At 39.7% G+C, this 22,983-nt stretch overlaps 1 protein-coding gene across 1 annotated transcript; it reads left to right on the plus strand.

Annotated features, from left to right (window-relative positions):
• The first annotated feature begins 12,091 nt into the window (after nucleotides 1-12,091).
• Nucleotides 12,092-21,779, plus strand: LOC108433564 (glycoprotein endo-alpha-1,2-mannosidase-like protein). The gene is made up of 4 exons (XM_017708215.2): nucleotides 12,092-13,302; nucleotides 15,439-15,548; nucleotides 20,272-20,348; nucleotides 20,768-21,779. Exons 1-4 carry the CDS (start codon nucleotides 12,804-12,806, stop codon nucleotides 21,402-21,404), a joined length of 1,323 nt encoding a protein of 440 aa, XP_017563704.2. The 5' UTR covers nucleotides 12,092-12,803; the 3' UTR covers nucleotides 21,405-21,779.
• Nucleotides 21,780-22,983: the final 1,204 nt, after the last annotated feature.

Raw genomic sequence — 22,983 nt, forward strand, 5'->3', positions numbered from 1 at the left:
TCAGGGTACAAACAGTGTAAATATACCCTCAACGGTACAGCAGTGGTTTTGAGGTTCAATTGTGGACCTTAAATAAGCTTTTCTCTAGTGGGAAAAGTACATACTTATATCTCTTCATAACCTGATATTTCAAAACAGAAGCATAAAATAAAAGCCTGCGGATGAGACGGGGTGTGTGAAGCCAATACAACTTCAATATCAACGTTATGGATTCAAAAGGAAGGATTATGGTACAATTATGCATAAATGCTACTGAGATGTACCTTTGAGGGAACCACCCCAGCGCAAAAGGGGTACTGCCCCAGTTTCATACCGTTTTTCCGAACTTGTAATGGGACAGTTTATATCATTTCACAACTTAACTGTGTTTAACTAGAATAATAAAATAAAACGCATTGAGTCCGACTGTTTTAGAGTCAAGGTGTTCCCTAAAGAAGAAGATGCACCCCATGACAGCGTGTGTGCCCTGAAAGGTAAGTTTTTCTGTATGTAGGTGTGCAAAGGGAAAGTCTTCCCTTCAGAGACATAATTATACCCTTAGAAAAATGACTGTAGGAATACGATCTGTAGTGCTAGGTAATACATTGTTATAATCTATATTACACGCATTCATTATTCCTGCAGTGCTGTAACAGTAAAGACTCTAACAGTAGACTAGGCCCTGCACTGTGATTGTAGCTCTAGTTCTGTCTTTGGGCTCCTTTCTGACAAAAGACGCACAAGTACTATGTGAGCTTCCCAGGCATGTAAACTATGGAGGGGTGAACAAGAAGAGGCACATTAAAGATGAGCGGACGGTTTGTTGTATAGAAGTTGGAGAAACGTGCCCCTCAGTTCAGTCCTATAGGTTTGCAGTAGCTCATTAATGAGAAGTTCAGACTCTCGCTCGTAGAAAATGCTATGAAAGCGCAGAAGGACGCTGGGATGTTTTTGTGGCGGGATTCTTCCGCTGGGATGTGACCCCGCCCTCTGCTCAGAGGGTCTGGTACCTGTAAACGAACACACACTCCTGTCCACCGCCAGTAGAGCTCCTTCAGAGTTTTCAGACTCAGAAACGCCTTGAAACATTTCAGTCTGGCGCCGTCGCTGCTGTAACGCACAGATTCTCTATGTGCACATTATTGTGTATAATTTATTGGGGCTATTTGGGAAACAGAACGACTGCACGAGCTAAAAAATCAACACAAACAGTAATAATCTGTATTTAAAATACAGTAACCTCCTGTATTTTTACATAACAACAGTAAACGTAATACATCTCAGCCTCCGGTAATTTACAGCAATATGTTTTTTTTACATATTTAAAAAACGACTTTTAATTTTGAATGACTGGGAAATATGTAAATAACGAGTTTCATAGGATGAATTTAATTTGCATGTTGTGCACTGTGATTTCTGTTTCAAAATATGTTTCAAAATGCGAATACACACTTTATAGACATGTTCTTGCTTATGACGTCTGGCAAAATTAATAAACAATAAGATTTTTTTGTCATCAAAAATTCCCGCATTCCAGTATTAAAAAAAGATCAATCAGTGTGAATGTATCTGAATCAGCGGAGCAGAAATACTTTTTTAAATTTTATTTTAATTTAAATACAAAGTGCTTCTATTTTAATTAACTGTCGTATCCCATAGTGCTGCGCGGTACTGCTCAGCCTCACAGTATTTGCTGTGTTTGTAAAGAAAATTAATTTCACATGTTGACAGTGAACGATCAGTGATACATATCGTGAAATCCTGACAATTAGTGCGCATAACATTGTTATTTATGATTATAATGTCATGGCGCGAAATGTTTCCCGCGTCTTCTTCGCCACTGACGCTACAACACGAGCAAAAGAAAGTACAGTGTTAACTTTACACTTCAGAACTTTATCTGCAGACGAAGAAAACATAGAAATAAACGAATAAATAAATAAACAACCACATTAAACAAACACACAAAATAAGCTCAACAGGAAGCCCGGCCGTCCTGTCTTGCTTGTTTGTTTGTTGTTTGTTTTTTTTTCTGTTCTTCAGCGTGGACACTGAGGGACCCTCGCAGTCAGAGCGGCTGCAGTTCCCTCTGCTGGGTTAAAACACGCTCCGGTTCTCATACCATCACACACGAGGCTGACGTCTGAAAGGCCATCAGCCAAAGCAAATGCGAAGGGAAGGGAACAATAGCGCTGTCCGTCCGCGAGCTCATCTCATGCTGAGTCAGCTTTCTGAGCAGCGTGTAACCGTCCGTCTCCTTCAACCCGTACACGTTATTAATTAGGGTCGATTAAAGTTAATTTCTAAATTAAAAACGAAAACTTGATCACGTGTGGAAATCGCGTGAGCGGAAAAGAGGAGACCACTTTCTGTCCTCAGACCAGCTCCTCTCCAACACTGCGGGAGGCAAACAGTGACTGTTAGCCCTGCTGACCCCAGGTTACCAAAGTTGGGGCTGCAGGACAGATATACACGAGACCACCTGATCTTCTGCAGTGAGTGTGTGATGAAGCACAGCGTTAAAAGTGAAGGGTGGAAGCACATTTACACCCTGGAATCCGGAGGGGTTTGTTCCGTTTTCAGACACGAAAAAAAGACGCAGGGTTATTATCAATGAAGCCCTGAATTAGAGACTGAGCTGGTGTGGACGTGTGAATCGGGTCGTTTTCACACTCTGTTCTAGTTTTGGCTCAAAATCTCATCATAGTCCTTGAGGTTCTGTGGTGAAAAATGAACGTCGTATTTTTTATATAAAAATACGGTTTTTTGTTTTTAAGGAAAAAGTTTAAAATGTTGATGAAACAAACATAATTAACCTGTAGTTCTTTGGACTATGGACTATGGACTACGGACCATGGACTATGGACCACACAGTAGTTGTAAACTCTCTCTCTCTCTCTCTCTCTCTCTCTATATATATATATATATATATATATATATATATATATATATGTATAAATTGCCATGCTAAGTCCCTTTTAGACAAACTGATCAGGAGGGCCGGCTCGGTCCTAGGGACTCCTCTAGACCCAGTGCAAGAGGTGGGAGAAAGGAGGAAGCATTCATGCTGGAGAACTACTCCCACCCCATGCATGAGACTCTGGCAGCACTGGGCAGTTCCTTCAGTGACCGCCTCCTTCACCCCAAGTGTGTGAAGGAGCGCTATCGCAGGTCCTTCCTTCCTCCTGCTGTGAGACTGTTCAACCAGCACTGCTCCCAGTAGACCATACAAACATGCAATATACACACATACAGAATGCGAACATTCTTCATTGTGCAATATGTTCCTATGTTCCTAAGTGCAATACAGATTACTATGCAACTCTTATTTTATTTTATTTTATTATTATCCTTATTTTCCTGTAAATAGTCTAGAGATTCAGCTTTAATTTTTATTATTTATAATGTTGATAATGTTTATACTGTTTCCCATTTCTATTACTGAGTGCCTTCCTCCTGTTACTCTGCTGCTGCTGTAATACTGTGAATTTCCCCGCTGTGGGACTAATAAAAGATTATCTTATCTTATCTTATCTTATCTTATCTTATCTTTTATTAATGTAAACTTTTAATGTTGTATTGACTCCAAACACCTCATCTTGAGTCCAGGCCTTTTCTATTTCATTTTCCACTCAAAAATGTAAAGCTCTAAAAATGTATTAATATTCCTCTTATTAGCCCCGCTGGTGACAATAAAAATAATGTGTGGCCACGACTTAGTAAGGCATGGGAATGAGATGATTAAGTCTGGCCACGACTTAGTAAAGCAAGGGAACGGGATCCTAATGCATGGCCACAACTTAGAAAGCTGTGATCTCATTCCCACACCTTACTAAGCCCCGCATTATTCTTATTTATACAGTATGTCACCATCAGGGCTTCACAGTAAGAGAATGTGGTGTAAGGTGCAAAAACAAACAAACAAAAGGCCAGGCTCATTTGGTATTGACAGAGGTGGACATTCAGAAAAAATACTTTTCACTGCAGTGTGAAGGCATCATGAAAAGTTTGTAAGACATTTTAAAACCAGGCAGCATTTGAAGTGACTAAAATGAAGAAATAAAGATAAACATACCTCCTGAGCAAAAGCAAACATTGGCAATGACCTTCTCCCAGTGCAAACCTGAGAGGAAAGAACACTTCAGTAAAGGAAGCTCACTGTAAAAATGATTCAGTGTCTTTTAACTTAAAATAGTAAGTAACCAAGTTTCCTTAAAATTCAGTTAATAAAGTTAATTCAAGTTCAAAATGTAAGTTAAAAGAATGTAAAACACAGATTATTGTTCTGTTAACTTACTGTTAGAAGTTCAACGAACTCCAAAGTTTAAGGCAACTGTGTTCCTTTTTTAAGTTAAAATACTGAATCATTTTACAGTGTAATAGACTTGATACCTGGAGATATTTCACATGGTAGAATAGTCTCATGTCTCTCTCTATGTGTTCACAAATATCATAGGATATGACGTGTTGGAGTGTGTGTGTAAAGCACTAAATTAAGGAATGTCTAATGACCACAAAACTTTTTTGTATTAAAGGTGTTTTTCTAAGTAGTCTTTAAAAATCTATCTAAATTAATTTATATTGTCTAAATATGATTATATTGTATGTGTCTCATGATAGTAAGAGTTTAAAAGACATTTGCTAAAGGCATTTACAGAATAAAGTCAGTAAACTGAGTGGTTAAGCCTACATCATATCAGAGTGTATTTCTGAGTCAAGGATTTATCAAAACACATATTTTAAGTGTCCAGACCATAATTTTTTATATGATTTGAACACTTTACATTGGATACTATCACTGTTTACAAATTCAGTCAGTAGAGATTTAGACAGAGCAGTGTATCTAAGGAAAGCTACTTGTTTGAATTTTATGTTGAACTACAGGTAAAGCAGGAAAGCAGCCACTGCCCTTCCCCCTCCAAACTCAGGCAAACAATCAATGTTAAATCTGCATGCCAATTGATCAAGTCATTGTTTCCAAGGTGATGCAACAAGGCAGAACCCAGTCAATAAGCTCCAACGATCCCAAACACACACACACACACACACACACACACACACACACACACACACACACACACACAAAGAGAGCGACACAAATGCTGAACAACAGTTTAGTAATATGGTGTTGGTTTTCAGTGAGCTACAACATGTTTAGAATCATTTTCCAATTACGATGGTGATCAGTGAGATGGGTGGCCTGCACTAAAGTCCACATTTGTGGTTTGAGATTTACTGAATTAAAAGCTAATGTGACATATTAAGCAAAAGTGCACAACCACTCATTCAGACCTTCAGTGAGCAGATATGTGTCAGGTCTTTGTGGGAAGGTAGATGGGGCCTGGGACCAAGTCCACACCTTGACTGTCCTAAAGACTGTCCATGTGCCTTCCAGTCTCCAAGTGTGCCCCATTCCCAACCATGCAAAAACATAGTGTGCAGAACAAAACTAAATGCACACTAAACACACCTTTGCCACTGTCACATCAAATCAGTAATGAATTAAGTAGGGTAACATGAAGGAAGAAGAAGCCCCCCAAAGGGTAAGATTTTTTTTCTCCTGATCAAACAGTAGGGCCAAATCTAATCTTAACCCATTTTACTGAACTGCTGTCTGTTGTTATCTAATTAATTCAGTAAAAAATTAAAAATTCACCTGGATCCACTGAATTCTTGATATTTATTATCTTGTGTCTGGGGTCTGTTTTTTTTATTATTTTATTTTTTGTGTCCTTGGACAATAGTAATCTATGCATTTGTATTAGGTTGTCAACAGTAGCCAAGTACATACTGGTGCAGAGAGCAGTATATTTGGAACTTCATTTTTTTTCTTTTGAGGTGAAAGAGTAAAACTAAACATTTTGGGCAAAGCCCCCTTTACAAAGCTGCCGCAAAATGTTATTTAGTTAGATTTTCAATAGGAATTCTGTGCTGAATGTAAGCAGAAGACTGGCTGTCTGACATTAGCCTTAAATGTCTAGTTGTTTTGAATGCTATTGTTTTGTCTAAATAGTTATTGCTATTACTGATGCCATCCCACTAAGACTACAACTCAGAAAAACAACAATGATCATCATAATAACACCACTAAATGGCTATATATAAAACATAATTTTGCAGTCAGTGTATCCACAATAACCTTTCAATCAATAATGGACCTTGTTCTTAAATGGGCTTTTTCCCTATATATATCCCGCAGTTCAATAGCTTAACGTTGGTGACATTCTACATTGTTTTTGAGATGTGAGAACATCCATGAGTAGTTGCTCCACAAAGGCAAGACACGATTCAGCACATGATCTGAACAAGGTCTTGCACACTTTGTCATATGAGTGTACACTTAAGCAAAACACAAACTGTAAGTGTGGACTTTACTCTGCTAGTAATAAAGGTTCTGCGCAGGTGCATTTTTCATTCATCGAGGTACAAACAACGTAAATGTATCCTCAAAGGTGCTACAGTGGTTTTAAGGTCCATATGTGGGTGCATGGAGTCAATACAACTTAGAAAATATCATTTCAGTGGGTTATGGTACAGTTATGTTCCCTGACTAAAGGTCCTGAAATGTACCTTTGAGGGTACCACCACAGTGACAAGACAAATACTTAGAGAAAAAGATGCATTTAGTGTTTAGTGCATTTACTGTAAAAAATGGCTTGTCAGTTCAATCTAAAAAGATACTTCATGTGGTAACAAGAAATCACATTAGTTTTATTCAGTTTAAAGAAATACTTTGAATTAATGATTCTTTGGATCAAAGGCATGTTTTAGTTGAATAAAAGTAGTTAAATTGCTTGTTTCCACATAAAGTATTTCTTTTTAGGTTGAACTAACAAAATACTTTTTACAGTGCATTACATGAAGTCTCACCAGGATCTGAACACACAGAAAACCGCAAGTGTGAATTCTGGGAGGGAGAGTTTTCACATTTTTTTGCCAGTGTGGAAAAGTGTGTACAGCATTGGGTGTTGACATGTTTGTTATGATTCTTGGTTCACAGCATTTAGAGCAAAAAAGAGCTAAATGTTTTTAGTACAAACATGCAGCTTTACCATGAGCGTTAGTATGAGTTAAGTATCAATTTTTCATTGAGCACTGCACTCTAGTGGTCATATTATTTTCTGCACTGCATGAAAATTGCTGTCTATCTTACAAACCACAGTTTGGGGTTGAAACAAAGTGTAGAAAAAAATTTTAGGTTATTAATTAAAGTGTAAACTGTATATGGAAGAATGTTTTTAATTCTATAGTGCTGTACCTTTATTCCACAATGAGGGTGTATTTAAAATAAAACTAATGAAATATGCTGCAAGATTAAAATGTGAGATGTTTACACTTTTTATAAGCTTAGAAAGGTAAAACGTATTTGTGAAAATGAAAATGCAAGTGTTTTTTAAAATTAACCTGAATGCTTGAAGGACAAGTTTTGTGTGTGATGTAAACAAGCTGGCACCAGCTTGTTTACACACACTCCATTCACCAGTGTTATATACAGGTGGGTGACATACAATATAAAAACAAGCATAAAGTGTTTTAGTAAGGTGTTGCGCCACCTTGAGCTGACAGAACAGCTTCAAATCACTTTGGCATATGTTCTACAAATCTCTTGAACAGTACTGAAGGTAAAGAACAACATTCTTCCAAAAGACTCTCTCTGTAGGTGTTTTGATGATGGTGGCGCAACACCTGTTTAAAATGTCAGTCCAGAATCTCCCACAGGTGTTCAGGTGGGTTGAGATCTGATGATTGCACACGCCTCACATATGATTTACATCATTTTCACACTCATCAAATCATTCATTGACCCCTGTGGTTGGGAGCTTTGACACCATCGAAAATACCACCCATATCAGGAAAGCAATGGTTCATCATAGCATAAAGGAATAACTTTGTAGTGCCCTTTCTCTCTAAGGAGAGAGGTTGATTTAAACACTGCCCCTACCATAATAGAACCTCCTCACCCCTTTACTGTAAGGGTGCAATCAGGTCTGTACTATTCTCTTGGTGTACGCTGAACATGTGCTCACCCACTGGAGAATATAGTGAAGGATAACTCAACTATATCACTTACTTCACATATTTACAGGCTAGTGTTAGTGGTTTCTGCACTACTGAACTCTCAAATGTGCATTTATCTTCATAATGAGGGATTTGTGCACTGCAGCCCTACTGTAATATCCCTCTCTATGTAGTTGTGGATGGACTGTTACTGCTGACAGTCTGATCATGTCCTATGTTCACAGTTACCTAGGTAACAGTTATTCTGTTTGTCCTTATTTTTCCCTTTGTCGTCTTGATCCAAGGTCAGCTGGGCCTGCTCAGCACTTTTGCCACAGACCCCATTAGCATGAAGATAACGTAATTATATCATGCAGTACATCTGTTTGAAGCATCTGCATGTGTTATGTTTCTACACTGAATTATTCAGGATTTTCCTATAATTTGTCACCGGTTTGCACCTTATTTTAGACTGCACTGGAGACAGCTGACTATGTCTATACTGTAAAAGGACCAACACTACTAAAATTAACAAAAACCTTCCATATGCAATAGACTTTTACCAAGGATGGAGTATTCATTAACCTAAAGGTTAAACAGAGCTTTGAAGAAACCTTAAGCACCACTTCAGATGCAGTAACTACCTCCTCAGTCTAATTTGCAGGCTTATTTTTCTTTCTTTATTTTCCCTAATGTGCAATAACAAAGCATATGACAAACTCAGAAGCATTCTGGAGTGAAATAGTGAACCATGCTTCATGTTATGATATCAAGTCTTCCAGTGATGAGATAAACATACAGGCAATGCTACATAGAGCTGAACTGGCATGGTGATTGAATCAGTATTGTTAATTCTGTAAACTAATGACTCAAGCACAATAATATTTTTTCCAGTGTTGCTAGTAACTTCTAGAAGTGCAATGAAATGTCTTAGTCCACTCGTCCTCAGTCAGGACAGAAACTAAATCTGCTCTTCTCTTTCTCATTCACTCTTGATAAACCCTAAAAGTCAGTGGTGTGGCTTCTCACAAACAAAGTACATTTCTATCAAAATGTTACTTGAGTACATGTAACTGAATAAATGTAACTAGTTACTGCTCACCTGTGTAGTTCATTTAGCAAAAGTATCTGACCCCCTTAAAAGACATTAGCCTTACAAATCAAAAACGGCACTTTGCTCTCTTGAGCTATGTCATGTTTTACTGTAACAGACTGGCCTTCAAAATTGATAAATTTAAGTGAAATTGTTTTATGTAAGACAAATATTACTCATTGAAAAATGCAGTTTCCATAAGTATTCAACCCCTATGTTGTGGAAGTCAAGTTTATGCAGATGAAAGACACTGCCCTACCAAGGACACAATTGGCTCACAATAGGCTGCAAACTGTGCATCATTAAAAAAGTTCACTTTTTCAGGATAAAAGGCCTCCTTAATTTGTATACCTTTGGTCAGGCTGTGAATCTGAATGAAAACTGTGAAAATAAAGACCAGAGAGCATTCTAAGGAAAGAAAGATAAAGTTATTGACATGCACTAGTTAAGAGAAAGCTACAAAATAATATACAAGTGTTTGGAAGGCACAAAATATATATACTGCAAGACGACCTGCTTCAGTCTGCTTAAAAACAGCTTGAGAGGAACTTCTCCTTTCAGCAGGATAATGATCCCAAGCACAATGCCAAAGCAAACAGTCCACTCAATCCATTAGAGAATCTGTGACACTATTTTAAAATTGTGGTCCACAAGCGTCATTCAACCAACGTGAACAACCTGGAGCAAATCTGCCATGAAGAATTGATAAGTATTGGTAAATATCTCTCCCAAACAGTTGGCAAAGCCGGTAGAAACCTCCCCAGAAGGACGTACAGCTGGTATTGCAGCAATAAGTTGTTCTATCAAGTAAAAGTCAGTAGGGGTTGAATACTTATGCCAGCTGCACTTTTTGGTTTTTATTTATTTATTTATTTTTAAAGGTCACACATAATGATTGAAAATTTACATTAAGAGGTAAAATTGCCTAGAACAATCAGTGTAAGCATCATTTGCAATCCAGACTAATCTGATGACTTTCAAGGGGTTGAATAAATTTGAAAGGCACTGTATGTTAAGATATTCAGCACTCAGATCAGTTGTACCACTGACCTTCATTCTCTCATATAGCTGCTCTGTCCTCTAAGAAAACTGGAATGTAATTAATGGAAGACTTCATCTGTGACATGTAAGTCTATTCCTCATCAGTTTCTTTCCAAGCACTCTATGGTTAAAGGTTACACTTTACACTTGTTACATGCTTGACCAGTTCCCGTGTCCTAGTGCGACCCTTGACACTTCTCCTGCTGATCAGGCGAACAAATTTTGCAGGCCCTGATGAGGATGCTGAATCGAGATGACAGACCCTGGAGGCTTCTCCTTCATCTGCTCAAGTGAGTATGAGAAGAGCTTCAGCTGAAATTTCCAACATAGCATAATCTTAAGGAGAATGACAGCAGTGGCAACAGCTGCTTGAATTGTCCAGTAATAAAAGACACAAAACTTGAATGTTGGATCCTATTGGAATGTACACTCTTTAAAACAGAATTAAGAGTAAGTGCAAAAAGGTTATTTGGAGAAATGCTTTATGAAAAGCCACTCTTGGCTCCTTAAAGAAGCTTTTAGTTTAATAGTTCCTTTAAGAAAGAAAAACTCAGTGGAAAGGTTTCCTAATAGAACCAAAATTGGTTCTTCAGTGGTAACCCTCCCAAGAACCCTATTCGGCACTTCTATTTTTAACAATGTACATCCAAATAGGCCAATGATATGTTGTTACTGGTTTACATAAGCAGTATGTAGCTCCCAGAAAAGTTTTACCATTTAACCAAGTCTGAATTAGAGCAGAATTTATAACTAGACTGAGTTTCCAATCTTACCTCTGATGTACATGTTTTGCACATTCAACTAAACCTGTTTTCAAGTCTTGAACAGGGAGTAGGGAATATTTGTGAGGATGATTTGGAAAACTGAACTGTATTGCACTAAGCCACCTAACTGTGCTGCTGTCTATTTTGTGAACTGTCAAATCAGAGGAGAGTCTGTCCTTGTGTGTGCAGGGTGGAAAAGGTCAAATTAGCATTTTGCTATGTGAACAGTTGCGTGGGACAGGGGCAGCAGTCAAACTGGGGCCCACAGTACAGGGCGGTTTACAGTGACTAGCCCTTTTTTAATGGGCCCTTCCAGCCTCAGACTGCTCATCAGGAGTTAGTTAGACCATAAAGACCAGTTCTGCCAAAGATGAGCTGGAGTGCAACATATTAAAAACACCACTTTTACCCTTTTACCCTCTGCCCCTTAATCTCTCACACGGCTGGTCTTCTTAAACCAGATTTAAGAAGGTTATCAACCTTTTCTAGCCCACAGTACAGTGTTGACGTGCTGCTAGAAGAAGGTACTGATGAATTCCCTCATTTCATCATGAAATGCATCCCACTAGCAGTAAAATGAACAGGGTTTGTTTGGAATCAGACCGAGACCAGCATTCAGACCGGGTAGAATATATCAGACCGATGATGTTTCATTAGTCTGCGACTGTGAATAAAACTGACGTTTTTATTTATATGTCTCTAAAAATATTCACACTGGCTATATTTTGGAAAGGACTGATTCTTTGGTTTTTAAATTATTAGGCCTAAGTGAATCTTTTTTATGACTTAACCGGCCCACTACGAACTACTGCCTCCCCCTGAGGACAGGTCCGCAGACCACTAGAAGCTGCTTTACGGCCCACTGGCTGTCTGTGGCCCACAGGTTGAGAAACCCTGTCTCAAACCACAGACATGGTATGTGCGGCCTAAGGCTCACTTGGCTCATTCAGTCTTACCGCAGCCTCTGATTTGAAACTGTCAGGCGTTGTTTTAGTCTTTCTGATAAAGACTGACTTGATAATGACCTCAATGTATTTCTCAACAGTATTCTTTTGCGTAACAACCAATCAGAAAACAGCATGCAAATGAGCATGCAAATTTATACACTGTCCACCCCACAGAACAGAGGAAAACACATCAGCGTCGCCTCGGAAGTTAAGACGAGAGAGAGAGAGAGAGAGAGAGAGAGAGAGAGAGAGAGAGAGAGAGAGAGAGAGAGAGAGAGAGAGACCACGAAGAAGGTGGTGCGACGGTGACATATCTGATCCTCCGCTGTTCTTCCTCCGTGCTGCAGTTTCCTGCAACACTGCCACTTCACAGCACTCTGCATCAACAGCCAGACCACCAGAGACCGAAACAACCGCGTGGTCTCCTCCATACAGCACCAGCAGGCGTCCTTGGACTGCAGGCTTAAACGGATTGAGGAATAAAGTGCGGAGGGATAACAGCCCTGGCTAGCACGCTCTAACACAAGCTCAGATGTTTCGTGTACAGCGACCTTCCGTTGCTATATTTTCATGTGCGTATAAAAGTGGGATAATCTGATGAATCCACGGAGAGCAATACCGATCTGGAGTTGAGTCTATGTCGACTGTAGTTTAAACTATTGGCAGTAAACAATGTACCTGAATGAACTGTATGCGGAGAGAACACGTTTGCGCAGTGTGGACCAGCGACAGTGCAGTGATACAGTATAATCTGCAATAATGTGAGAGGTCTCCTGTGTCCGGCATTGCTGTGTCAGCATAAGTGACGCTGTTAAAGTGCGTTCAGTTCTGGGAGAACAAGTTTGGTACTTTGTGAGGTTGATGTGGGCATCTGTGTGAGGCACATAGCGGCACAGTTATTCTAGATGATCTTGTAAGCTGCACATTCTGGTTGGCTCTTCCTTTCCTCACATCTTGTGGCAAGAACGGACTTTTCAGGCAATGGCTCGACTGCGCAGGAGAGCTTGTGTGGCTCTTTTCCTCTTCACGCTCTTCGTGCTCGCCACTCTGATGGGTTTAAGGACTCTGAAGCCCACTGACGGGTTCTCGGCTCTGGCTCCAGGCGCAGACGTGATGCCAGTGATTGGGGAGAAAGTTGACCGGCGCTCCGTGTCCAGCGACGTCCAGCCCTCACCTGCCCAGGCACGCAACCCCAAGCTAGTGGCCTCAAACTCTAGTCCGGACAAAGGCATGTCCTACGATGTCCACATATTTTACTACATGTGGTACGGAAACCCGCAGATGGACGAGAGATATTTGCATTGGGACCACATCCTGGTGCCACACTGGGACCCCAAAATTGCCGCCAGTTATCCGAGAGGAAGGCACATGCCCCCGGAGGACATCGCGTCCAGTTTCTATCCTGAACTGGGGCCATACAGCTCGAGGGACCCCGAGGTGCTGGAGTCGCACATGGAACAAATTGGAGCAGCGGGTGCAGGTACAGTTTAAGGTGCACTCAGTACTGTCCCATATGAACATGGAGCTCCTTTAAATCCAAATCATCTTAAGCCCTTAAAACCCCAGGCCTACTACATTCTAGTGCTTATTATTTAGTAATTGCATGGAAAACAATGTAAACTGTTTTCTTCTTAAGTTATAGGAGTGTGTATATAAGATGCTGGACAGGTTAGTGGGTAAAGTCACATACTTTCATAATTACAAAACATACATATTCCTTTCATAGTAGTTAGTGTTGGGTGATAAATCGTCCACCAGTATACTGTGATATTGACATACTGCAATGTTGCTTTTTATTTTGAGTATATTTTAAAGGCAATATATTTGATATTGTTAGCAATATGTTTGGAAAAGAATGAGCATTAAATCCCTGGTATAATTCCCACGGTGACCTTTTTGCCGAGTAGCTTGTTTTTAGTTTTTAAATTGAAGGGTTTTATTGTAAAATACATTGTAGTTATGCATATGTTACTGGGAGCAGGTTTCACACACACACACACACACACACACACACACACACACACACACACACACAATCACACACATACACACACATTATTAAAGCTGCTTAATCTTCCTGGGTCGCAAGGGGTGCTTGAGCCTATCCCAGCGGTTATTGTGTGAAAGGCGGGAAACACCCTGGACAGCCACCCAGTTCATCACAGGGCAGACACACAGACAAACACATTCAAACGTAGGGGCAATTTAGTATCTCCAGGTTGTCTGGCTGCATGTCTTTGGACTGTGGTAGAAAACCCACACAGTCACAGGGAGAACACGCAAACTCTGCATAGAAAGGACCCTGGTCACACGGCCAGGGAATCGAATCAAGGTCCTTCTTGTGAGGTGGCAGCACTACCCACTGCCCACTATTCTGTAGCTATACTATAAAAACATAATTTACAAATGGATAAATATAAATTGAAAAGACCTCTAATAAAACTCTTTAATTATACTTAGTGCACTTTAGCTGTGATATTCAGACCCTAGCAGTTAACTATAATGAATGCAATACACTGGGTATTTCAAAATATTTAGAAATAATGGTTAAATCTGTAAACATTAAATGAATAGTAAGTTTCCATCAACTTTATAAATGTTAAAACAAACATTATCTTATACCATAATATTTTCGGAAAATATGATATTGAATTGTATCAATATCACTCAGCAGTAGTAGTAGTAATGATTGTAACAGTAGCACAATATAATAGCTGTAGTGGTGATAATCTGTAGTTGTTACTGAATAGCAAGTCTTAAAATTCCAACAAAATCAATATTGTTTCCCCACATGCCTGAACTCCTTATAACTGAATTATAAGATTAGAGTTTATGTGAAGATTCAGCACCGAGTAGGCGGACAGCTCCAGGTCTAGTAATACAATACAATACAAAGCACTATATTTGTGGAACGGTTGGTTTCAACCATAGTCTGATATATATTGAGGATCATACAGTGTTCTCTCTTTACGCCACCAAAATGTAAATAATCTAAATATCTACAAATATTTAAAAGCACAAATAAGCACTCTTTGTTAAATATTAGAGCCTTTTGAAGCAAGCAAATTGCACCACACTGACAGAGTGATCTCTAACCACACAATGAGAACCTGAGAACAGCCTGCTTGGCCAGGACTGTGGTCAGGTGCCTTGTCTTTAATTAATGGGGCCTGTGGGTAGTGTGTCACTGGCAACACACATCTTATGGATACTAAAAATTTTGTTAAAGAAGCTGAGCAAAGTATTATAAGGAAGTTTTGGATGAGGCTGCAAGATCTCCAACAATCTACTCCTATCTCATGCCAGTACTAGAGAAACTCCTACACTCCTAAAAATATAGGCGCCAAAAAGAGTTCTTTGGAGTGATGCCATAGAACAAGGCTTTCAGTCGAGTAGTAGTTTTTTAAAGAACTACACATTGAAAGGCTCTTTGGCGAGTCACAAGTGGTTTTTCTGTGGCATTGCTCCAAAGAACACTTACAAATGTTAGATCTGATTGCAGTGCACAAGAGAATTTCTCAGATTAATTCAAATAAAAGATCCGAGGAGATGTTCAATGTGTATATCAACCTTATAATGTCCAGTGCTGTAAGTGCTCTTTCCTGTGTGAGTGAAGGTGTGCTGGTGCTGTCGTGGTATCCTCCGGGCTTGGCTGATGACCATGGAGAGCCCACTGAAGACCTGGTACCATCAATCCTGGATGCAGCCATCCGGCATGGTTTAAAGGTAAGCATGTGTCATCCTGCATCAGCAAGACTTCTTCAGGATCAAGAAACTGCTACTGAAGACTGACAACTTCATATATTCTTACTAGTGACATATGGCCTGGAGTGTGTATATGAGCTGAGGTGAACTGGGGTGGACTCTAATAGTGCACTCCTTCAGTGAAACTAAGGGAGAAAATATAGCAGGAAGCACTTGACTGATAATTATTTAGACTGAGCATCTGAGAGAATTCAGGAGCTAGTGTTTCCCTTCTGCTACTTTACAAAAGTCCTCATCAAACTTTTACCCTCCATAATCCATGGGTTGGATTACACTGCTTCGTAATCCAATCCATGTAACATCAGAACTTCTCATTAAGGTACGGAGCGGATGGACTAGAGGCCCTAAGAGAAAGCAGATGTTATTTGGCCCAGGCACATTCAAGTATTCACACTGAACTCAGTGTTCACATGTTCACTGAAATCTTCAAATTGAGCATGTATGAACATACAAACGAAGGCAGCTGCCTACAGTTCTCTGTCTGTAGCACTGTAAGGACTGTAAGCGTGTTAGTCGGCAGCTCTTCTGATGTTGTAGTTGAGTGTATGATCATGTTAGCAAAGAAGAGAAACCCCAGGGCAGTTGTTAGTGTGTTTAAACAGCTGTGCAGCAGTGGTGTGCAAGTGTGTGCTGGGGCTGAGCAGTTGGACTGAGTGGGGCGTGTGTGTGTATGACCATGACGACAGAAAGGCGTGTAAGGGCAGCCCTCCCCAGCTGTGCCCCATTAATAATGCACACCGCATTTCAGCATGCCCGGTTGGCTTGTTAAGATGCGTTGCGGCACAATACCTGCATGCATTCTGCACAAAGGCCTTTCATTGTGAAGCCAACCTTTCTATTTTATGGAAAAGTTATTTGATTCATACATTAAGTTATTTTATGAGCCTTGGCTGTAGTTCAGTGGTGAATGCAGTGCAGCAGACCTTGATGAAAATTCATAGTTAAGTTCAACTCAAGATGTGAGACACATCCACTCTCAAAAACAAAGGTACTAAAAGGATACTTGAAATGATGTTACAAAAAGCACTTGGATTTCTGAGGAAACTTTCAATGTATGGCTCTTTGATGGAGTACTCAAAAGTATTTTTCAGCCTAACCTCTGTTGCATTTGTAGTATATGGTCACTTACCATGGGTATTAATGTATACACTTTTGCCTGTACTTAAAAGAAATGAAAAACCTGTTGACTCAAAATACACAGCCAATTGGCTTCCATTATAAATTGGATTAATTGGATTCATGTTCTTTTACTAAGTACAAGAAAGGCATCAAAATTATTGTTTGTGTTTAGTGACTGTTTAGGTCACTTACAGATGTGGCAGACAGAGACTTGGCTGAAACATGCTGGATCACTCACAGCCAAAGGTTGTTTTTTCATAGCATCGCTCCAAACAACCCATTTGGCCCATGTAATTTTTATGTACTATGACTGTCACAGAGATGTTGTATTCTTACCTGCACTGTTTTAAACTTAGGGGTAAGAAATGACACATCTCGTTCGCATCTAGAAGAACAGAAAGAGTGCGTGTGATTCCTTTGTTGATTCAACTATGCAAAAAATCATCCTTCATTCATTTAATTTCCAAAATGGCCATGAGATACAAGTTATTCATTTTCCAGAAGATATTTTTGAATAACAATTAGAAAGTCTTTGTGTGAGAGAGAGAAAAAAATCAAGCTCTGTTATTGCTTTAGATCTGAAGAAAATCCATAGCTTTTTCTGTCTATCCCTTTCACTGGGAGAGGACAACTCAGCACTATGAGTCTGAAAGGATGTGAGGCTATCAAGAAGCCATTACAAGAAAATAGACAGAATAGAAAAAAGGTGGTGTTAGAAAGAAGTTCACTGGCTATCGTTGAAAAAGCAAGTCTCCAGAAAAGAAAGGATTTTTTTTCATGGTATATGTTGGGAGTAGGCTTTTTAGAGAAATAAAAATGTGTTTTCCAATATATATGAGCTCTTATTCTTATTTCCAGAATAGTTACAAATGGATATGTAACATTTTGGAATGAAGTTCATATGTTTTCTGCTTTTTATTTATATATTTTTTTAATGAAAGGTGATCTCTGACTACTGGACATTACAAAAGGTTTTGACTTACAGCATGATAACATAAGTGCACAGCTCAGCTGCAAACCTAATATGTTTACATGTAATATTTTACATTTACTACATCTACTGTGTTTTGCAAAGTAAGAATATTTGGAATCATTTTCAAAAGTGGCTGTTGTGCAATCAAATATACATAGCCTGAGAATGGCCCCTGATGAGTGACACCATGCTTAAATCCATAACTGAGTTCAATGACACTTCTAATAGAGAAAACTCATTTGAAACAGTTCTGAAGCGCTTATGGACGCCAGTAAAATGGTTCACAATGTGACCTTGCGCGTGTGCACGTGTTGTTGCACCCATGATTTACTTTGCCTCCCTGAACATTTCAGGCCCAGAGGGGTTCAAAGCGTTCCAGCCAGTAACTAGGGCATGTCGCAGAGGGGTTTTGGGGTGGGTGAACGATGCCATAATGCTCAACTCACAATTTAGTTATTTACCGTTCCAAACATGAGCGCCACAACAGGGCCATGTTATCGGAGGTCAACCTTACAGCGTTGATATATATACTAATGTAAATCAAGCTAGTTTGTCTACTTCAGTTATCTTGTTTGAATAGTAGAATTATTCATCATGCTTCAGTAAAACATCAGAATAAAATGGGATGCAATTCACATTTTTCTTCATAGCTCAAGGCATGTATTTTATGAGGACAGCTCTGCAATAGCCTTGCCACATCTAACAATGCTCTTACCTTTGGGTGACAGTGTCTGTAATCTCGCATGCTGTATTTAAACAGAACTGTCGTGCTCTGTCTAGTACTCAGCATTAGCTTTTCTTACTGGAACAAGAGCTGGATCGTTCAGTCGCTTCAATTATCAGAGTGGAAGTGATGCTAGCTTTTCCTGAACAAAAGCAGCTGCTTCACTAACCTCAGCAAAGGCTACCCTCAGCAAAAAGATGGATATATCTCAGTGAGCAGAAATGTACTTAATTACCTGAGGAAAAAATCTGAACAAACTATTCCTTTCCTGCCTGGAATATATCCTCCATGAGGACTTTGGCTTCAATGTTGAGGGGGAAAAAAGGTCGGGATATGATTATGGTGGGTTTTACATCAAAACCCATTACTATGTACTTATTTGCCACTACCTACATAAATATAAAAGCACCCAAATGCATCTGACCCCACTCCACCCCACTCTGATCTGCACTCATTTATTCAAAGTGTCAGACGGAAAATGCTTGTGCTTCCATAAAGTGGCTTGTGCCTTTTCCATCCATTAGAGCCTTTCTATCTCAGTGTCAGTGTGACATGAGGCTGCATCTTATGAAGAGAGCTGTAATGCACCAGTTACTGTAAATTAGGGCTCAATATTCCTTCTTCAGCACAGCCCCATAACATCTAACTGCATTAGCCTCGAATGCATTAAAACTAAAATAAATGCCTTGTACTGATACAATGCAGTAGATACATAATAAACATTCAGATGGCTGCTCTCTTCAGTGCACTGAGACATTCTTTAGTTTAGCTTCTGTCCAATATCTTATCTAAAACCTATTATTAATCCTAATATGGCCAATTTAGATAGAATCGTTTTGGCAGACAGAGGACAAACACAGCCAAGATGGGCTTCTGAGAGTAATTGAATTAGGAGGCTGTCAGAGGCAACATGCCTTCACTACACTGATATTATGCTGATTGTGTTAGCGTGCTGTGAGGTGTTGACATCCATCTCTCTAATGGCTACACTCAATGCTTCACAGAGCCATTTTGCCTCACGCTCCCATCCTAGCATCGACCCTATGAACAAGTCTCTCACACTGATGACATGTAATTTAAAGTGTTCTGCTGATCCTATTGCAGTGGGTGAGGCACTCTCATCAATGACAAAAGGTCTGATGGGGCTATAGTCCAAATCTACAATAACACAATTACAGCTGCAAACACAGAGCCAGTTTATCTTAAATGAAAGTTCTCATGAAGAACAGTTGCTTCAATCCTATAGGCTACAGCTGAGAAATCCCTTATATTGAAAACATTTAGCAAAGAAAACATAACTGTGTAAACAGAATAATACAGATGAAATTCTGCCATTTTCCTCATCTCATTCCTCAAGTTAAGGAATGAACTGATGCAATTAATTTTTTTCATACAGCATGCAGTGCACTCAATAACTCAAGCCAAACATGGCTAATAGGACACCTGTGAAAGTAGGTTGTGTTGCTGTTGCTGTTGCTGCCAATGGCAAAGAAAGCTTTCAAGCACAGTTGAGGTTTGAAAGAGATAATGGTCAGCTAGGACACAATCTGCCTCGCTCACTTTCTATACAACATCAGAAGGCAGGAAGAATTCTTTAATGCGGCTTGCAAAGCTCTGAATGTTTTACAGTCATTATTTTCAGCCATTTTTTGTTTTGGTGAGTGAAATTCTTTTTAGCTCATTCCATTAAGAGGTGACTGAATCCACCAAGGACAGGCTCAAGAATGCAGTTATCTGTGTTAGAAACTTTTTATGTAGCTTGAGTGAAAGGAAAAAAGGAAGGTACATTAATATGTACTGAACGGTAAATCAGAGGAAGATGGAAAATAGGGTAAAAGCTTGACATGGTTTGCTTTGTACCTTTCTAGGTGGCGTTCCATATCCAGCCCTACAAAGGAAGAACTGACCATAGTGTTCATGAAAACATCAAATACCTCACTGACAGGTTGGTCTGAAATTCTAACCCGACACCCCAACTGGTACAGCTACCTTGCTTGTCATAGCCCTGGTCGTTCCTGATGCAGAAATGGTACACAAAGAGAGGTCTGATGTTATACACAGTAAACTGTTGACATCTACCTATCTACAGTTTGCATACACTTTGCAGCGAAACCGCAGTCCAGGAAATATCTTCATGCTTTACTCTTGTGCGAGTCCCTGCGATAAGTGAAACCTGTGTCAGATCAGATGCTCTAAAACATTTAGAGAGATGTAGGAATTCTCCACTAATGCTTCTTTCCAAGCTGTGGCACAACTGCAGCTCTCATAAATATGCAGCTGCACATTGTTGGCCTTCTACTTTTTTGCTGTTATGTGGAGAAGAAGGTTGTAAAAAATTAAAAGCTTTCTTTCATGTGCATTCAGGTATGGCGATCATGGGGCTTTTTACCGCTTCACCACCAGTAATGGAAAAGCACTGCCTCTTTTTTACATCTACGACTCATACCTCACACCTCCAGAGGCCTGGGCGGAGATGCTGACTTCCACGGGCTCGCACAGTCTGCGTGGGACCCCTTACGATGGGATCTTCATTGCCCTCATCGTTGAAGAGCGGCACAAAAATGACATCCTTGCAGGGGGTTTTGATGGGATGTATACTTACTTTGCATCCAATGGCTTCTCCTATGGCTCCTCGCATCAAAACTGGAAGGGCATCAAGACCTTTTGTGATGGCAACAATCTGTTGTTTGTGCCTAGCGTGGGGCCTGGTTACATCGACACCAGCATCCGGCCCTGGAACAACCACAACACTCGCAACAGGGTGAACGGTCGATATTATGAAACCGCCCTACAGGCGGCACTGAATGTGCGGCCGGAGATCGTCACCATAACCTCTTTCAATGAGTGGCACGAGGGCACGCAGATTGAGAGAGCAGTTCCTAAAAAGACTGTCACGCGTTTGTACTTGGACTACCAGCCTCATGAACCTGATCTCTATTTAGAGCTGACTAGAAGATGGGTTGAACAGTTCAGTAGAGAGAAAGAACAATGGCTTATGTAAAGGGTGCATTCGTTTGAGGCTGCTCACGGAACTGTGGGGGGTGTGCTTTCGTTTGTTTGAGAGATTAGGTTATTAAATGAGCAGTCCGACTCCAAACTCAAGGACTTTTTAAATGGAGTATGTGCTACAACAGATGTCTTCAAAAAAGTCTGTTGAGTGACCAGACCTCCTCCTCCTCATCTTTTGAAATAATCATATGTTACATAAAATGCATGGACAGAGACTCACTTCAGTACACTAAGGAAAGACGCAGTGTCTTGGAGGCCAGGAGATCTTTCAATGACATAGGTCTTTCTCCAGATTTTACATGATGCTGTACTTAATGTAACTGTGCAGATATTGACTCCCCTCCATTAAAATAATGGATTGATTTCCTTTCAGAAATTTCAAAGTTCAAAGGTACAACTTTCCTGCAGAATGCATGAATAAATAATTAAACTAAACCTTATTGGATCTAACAAAATTAAACAATTTTTCAATGTTAATTAAATAGTGCTCAGTATAAATGTATTTGCTGTCTAAGAAGCTAAAACATCAGTGAGGTAAGTATGTTTACATTTTAGCAAGTTAGATTATACTCTTATAGAGCAAAGTACAGTAAAGCTCCACTACGTAAGATTTATTCTGTTAAAATTGAAATTTTGCATTACTCAGTCAGAAGTAGACAACAAAACACTAAAATATCCATATGCTGCGGTGAGTCACCCTGTAAAACCTGAAATAATAATTTAAAAGAGCCAGCATCATACACACTCTCAAAATAAGGACCGGCTCACTCTTTAGGTCTCAAATTCAAAATTAATATTACACTGATGAAGATATGATGACAATAGTAGATAATACCATTACATCCTCAGAAGACTCATCCTTCACAAAGTTGTGAGGTCTCTTTCAGAATTCTTTTAACACATTCATAAATCATCAGCTTCATCAGAATATTCAAAATGCTCTTCTGCACACTGCATAGTTACACATTTCCATCAGTGAGGTCTCCAAATCCCCATAACTTACATAACGTATTGTTAAAGCTGCACTATAGGCATTTACATTTACAGCATTTGGCAGGTGCTCTTATCCAGAATGACTTAGTTTGATCATTTCACAGAGTTAGGTGAAGGCAGTGTTAGGAGACTAGAAGTGTCAAAAGACCTTTACTGATGTACAGTGCTTGCCTAGGCAGGGAATCAAACCCCAGTCTGCAGCATGGAGGGCAGAGGTGTTACTCACTACACTATACTAACCACATAATGGAAATTATGGAAAGACCTGGAAGAAACTACTCACATTATGGCTTGCACTTTAAAATTCATTAAAGGCACTTTTTCGGTGCACCTCCCAACACTATTTTCTCAACAAACACAACACCACCTAAGTGAACCTGTTCATCCAGATAACGAATTAAAGGCATTCTTTCTGAAATTACATTAACTCCACCTAAGTGTACCTGCGGGGAACAATCACCAACTGTCAGACGTTGTAAAAATTAGCCCATCTGGGGAAGAGATTCAAGTTATAAGCCAGTTATTTTCATCTAGCAAATGAAATATCCAAAAAAACAACAACAAAAAAAAACCCACAT

Source organism: Pygocentrus nattereri, chromosome 3, assembly GCF_015220715.1.
Source record: "Pygocentrus nattereri isolate fPygNat1 chromosome 3, fPygNat1.pri, whole genome shotgun sequence".
Classification (NCBI taxonomy): Eukaryota; Metazoa; Chordata; class Actinopteri; order Characiformes; family Serrasalmidae; genus Pygocentrus; species Pygocentrus nattereri.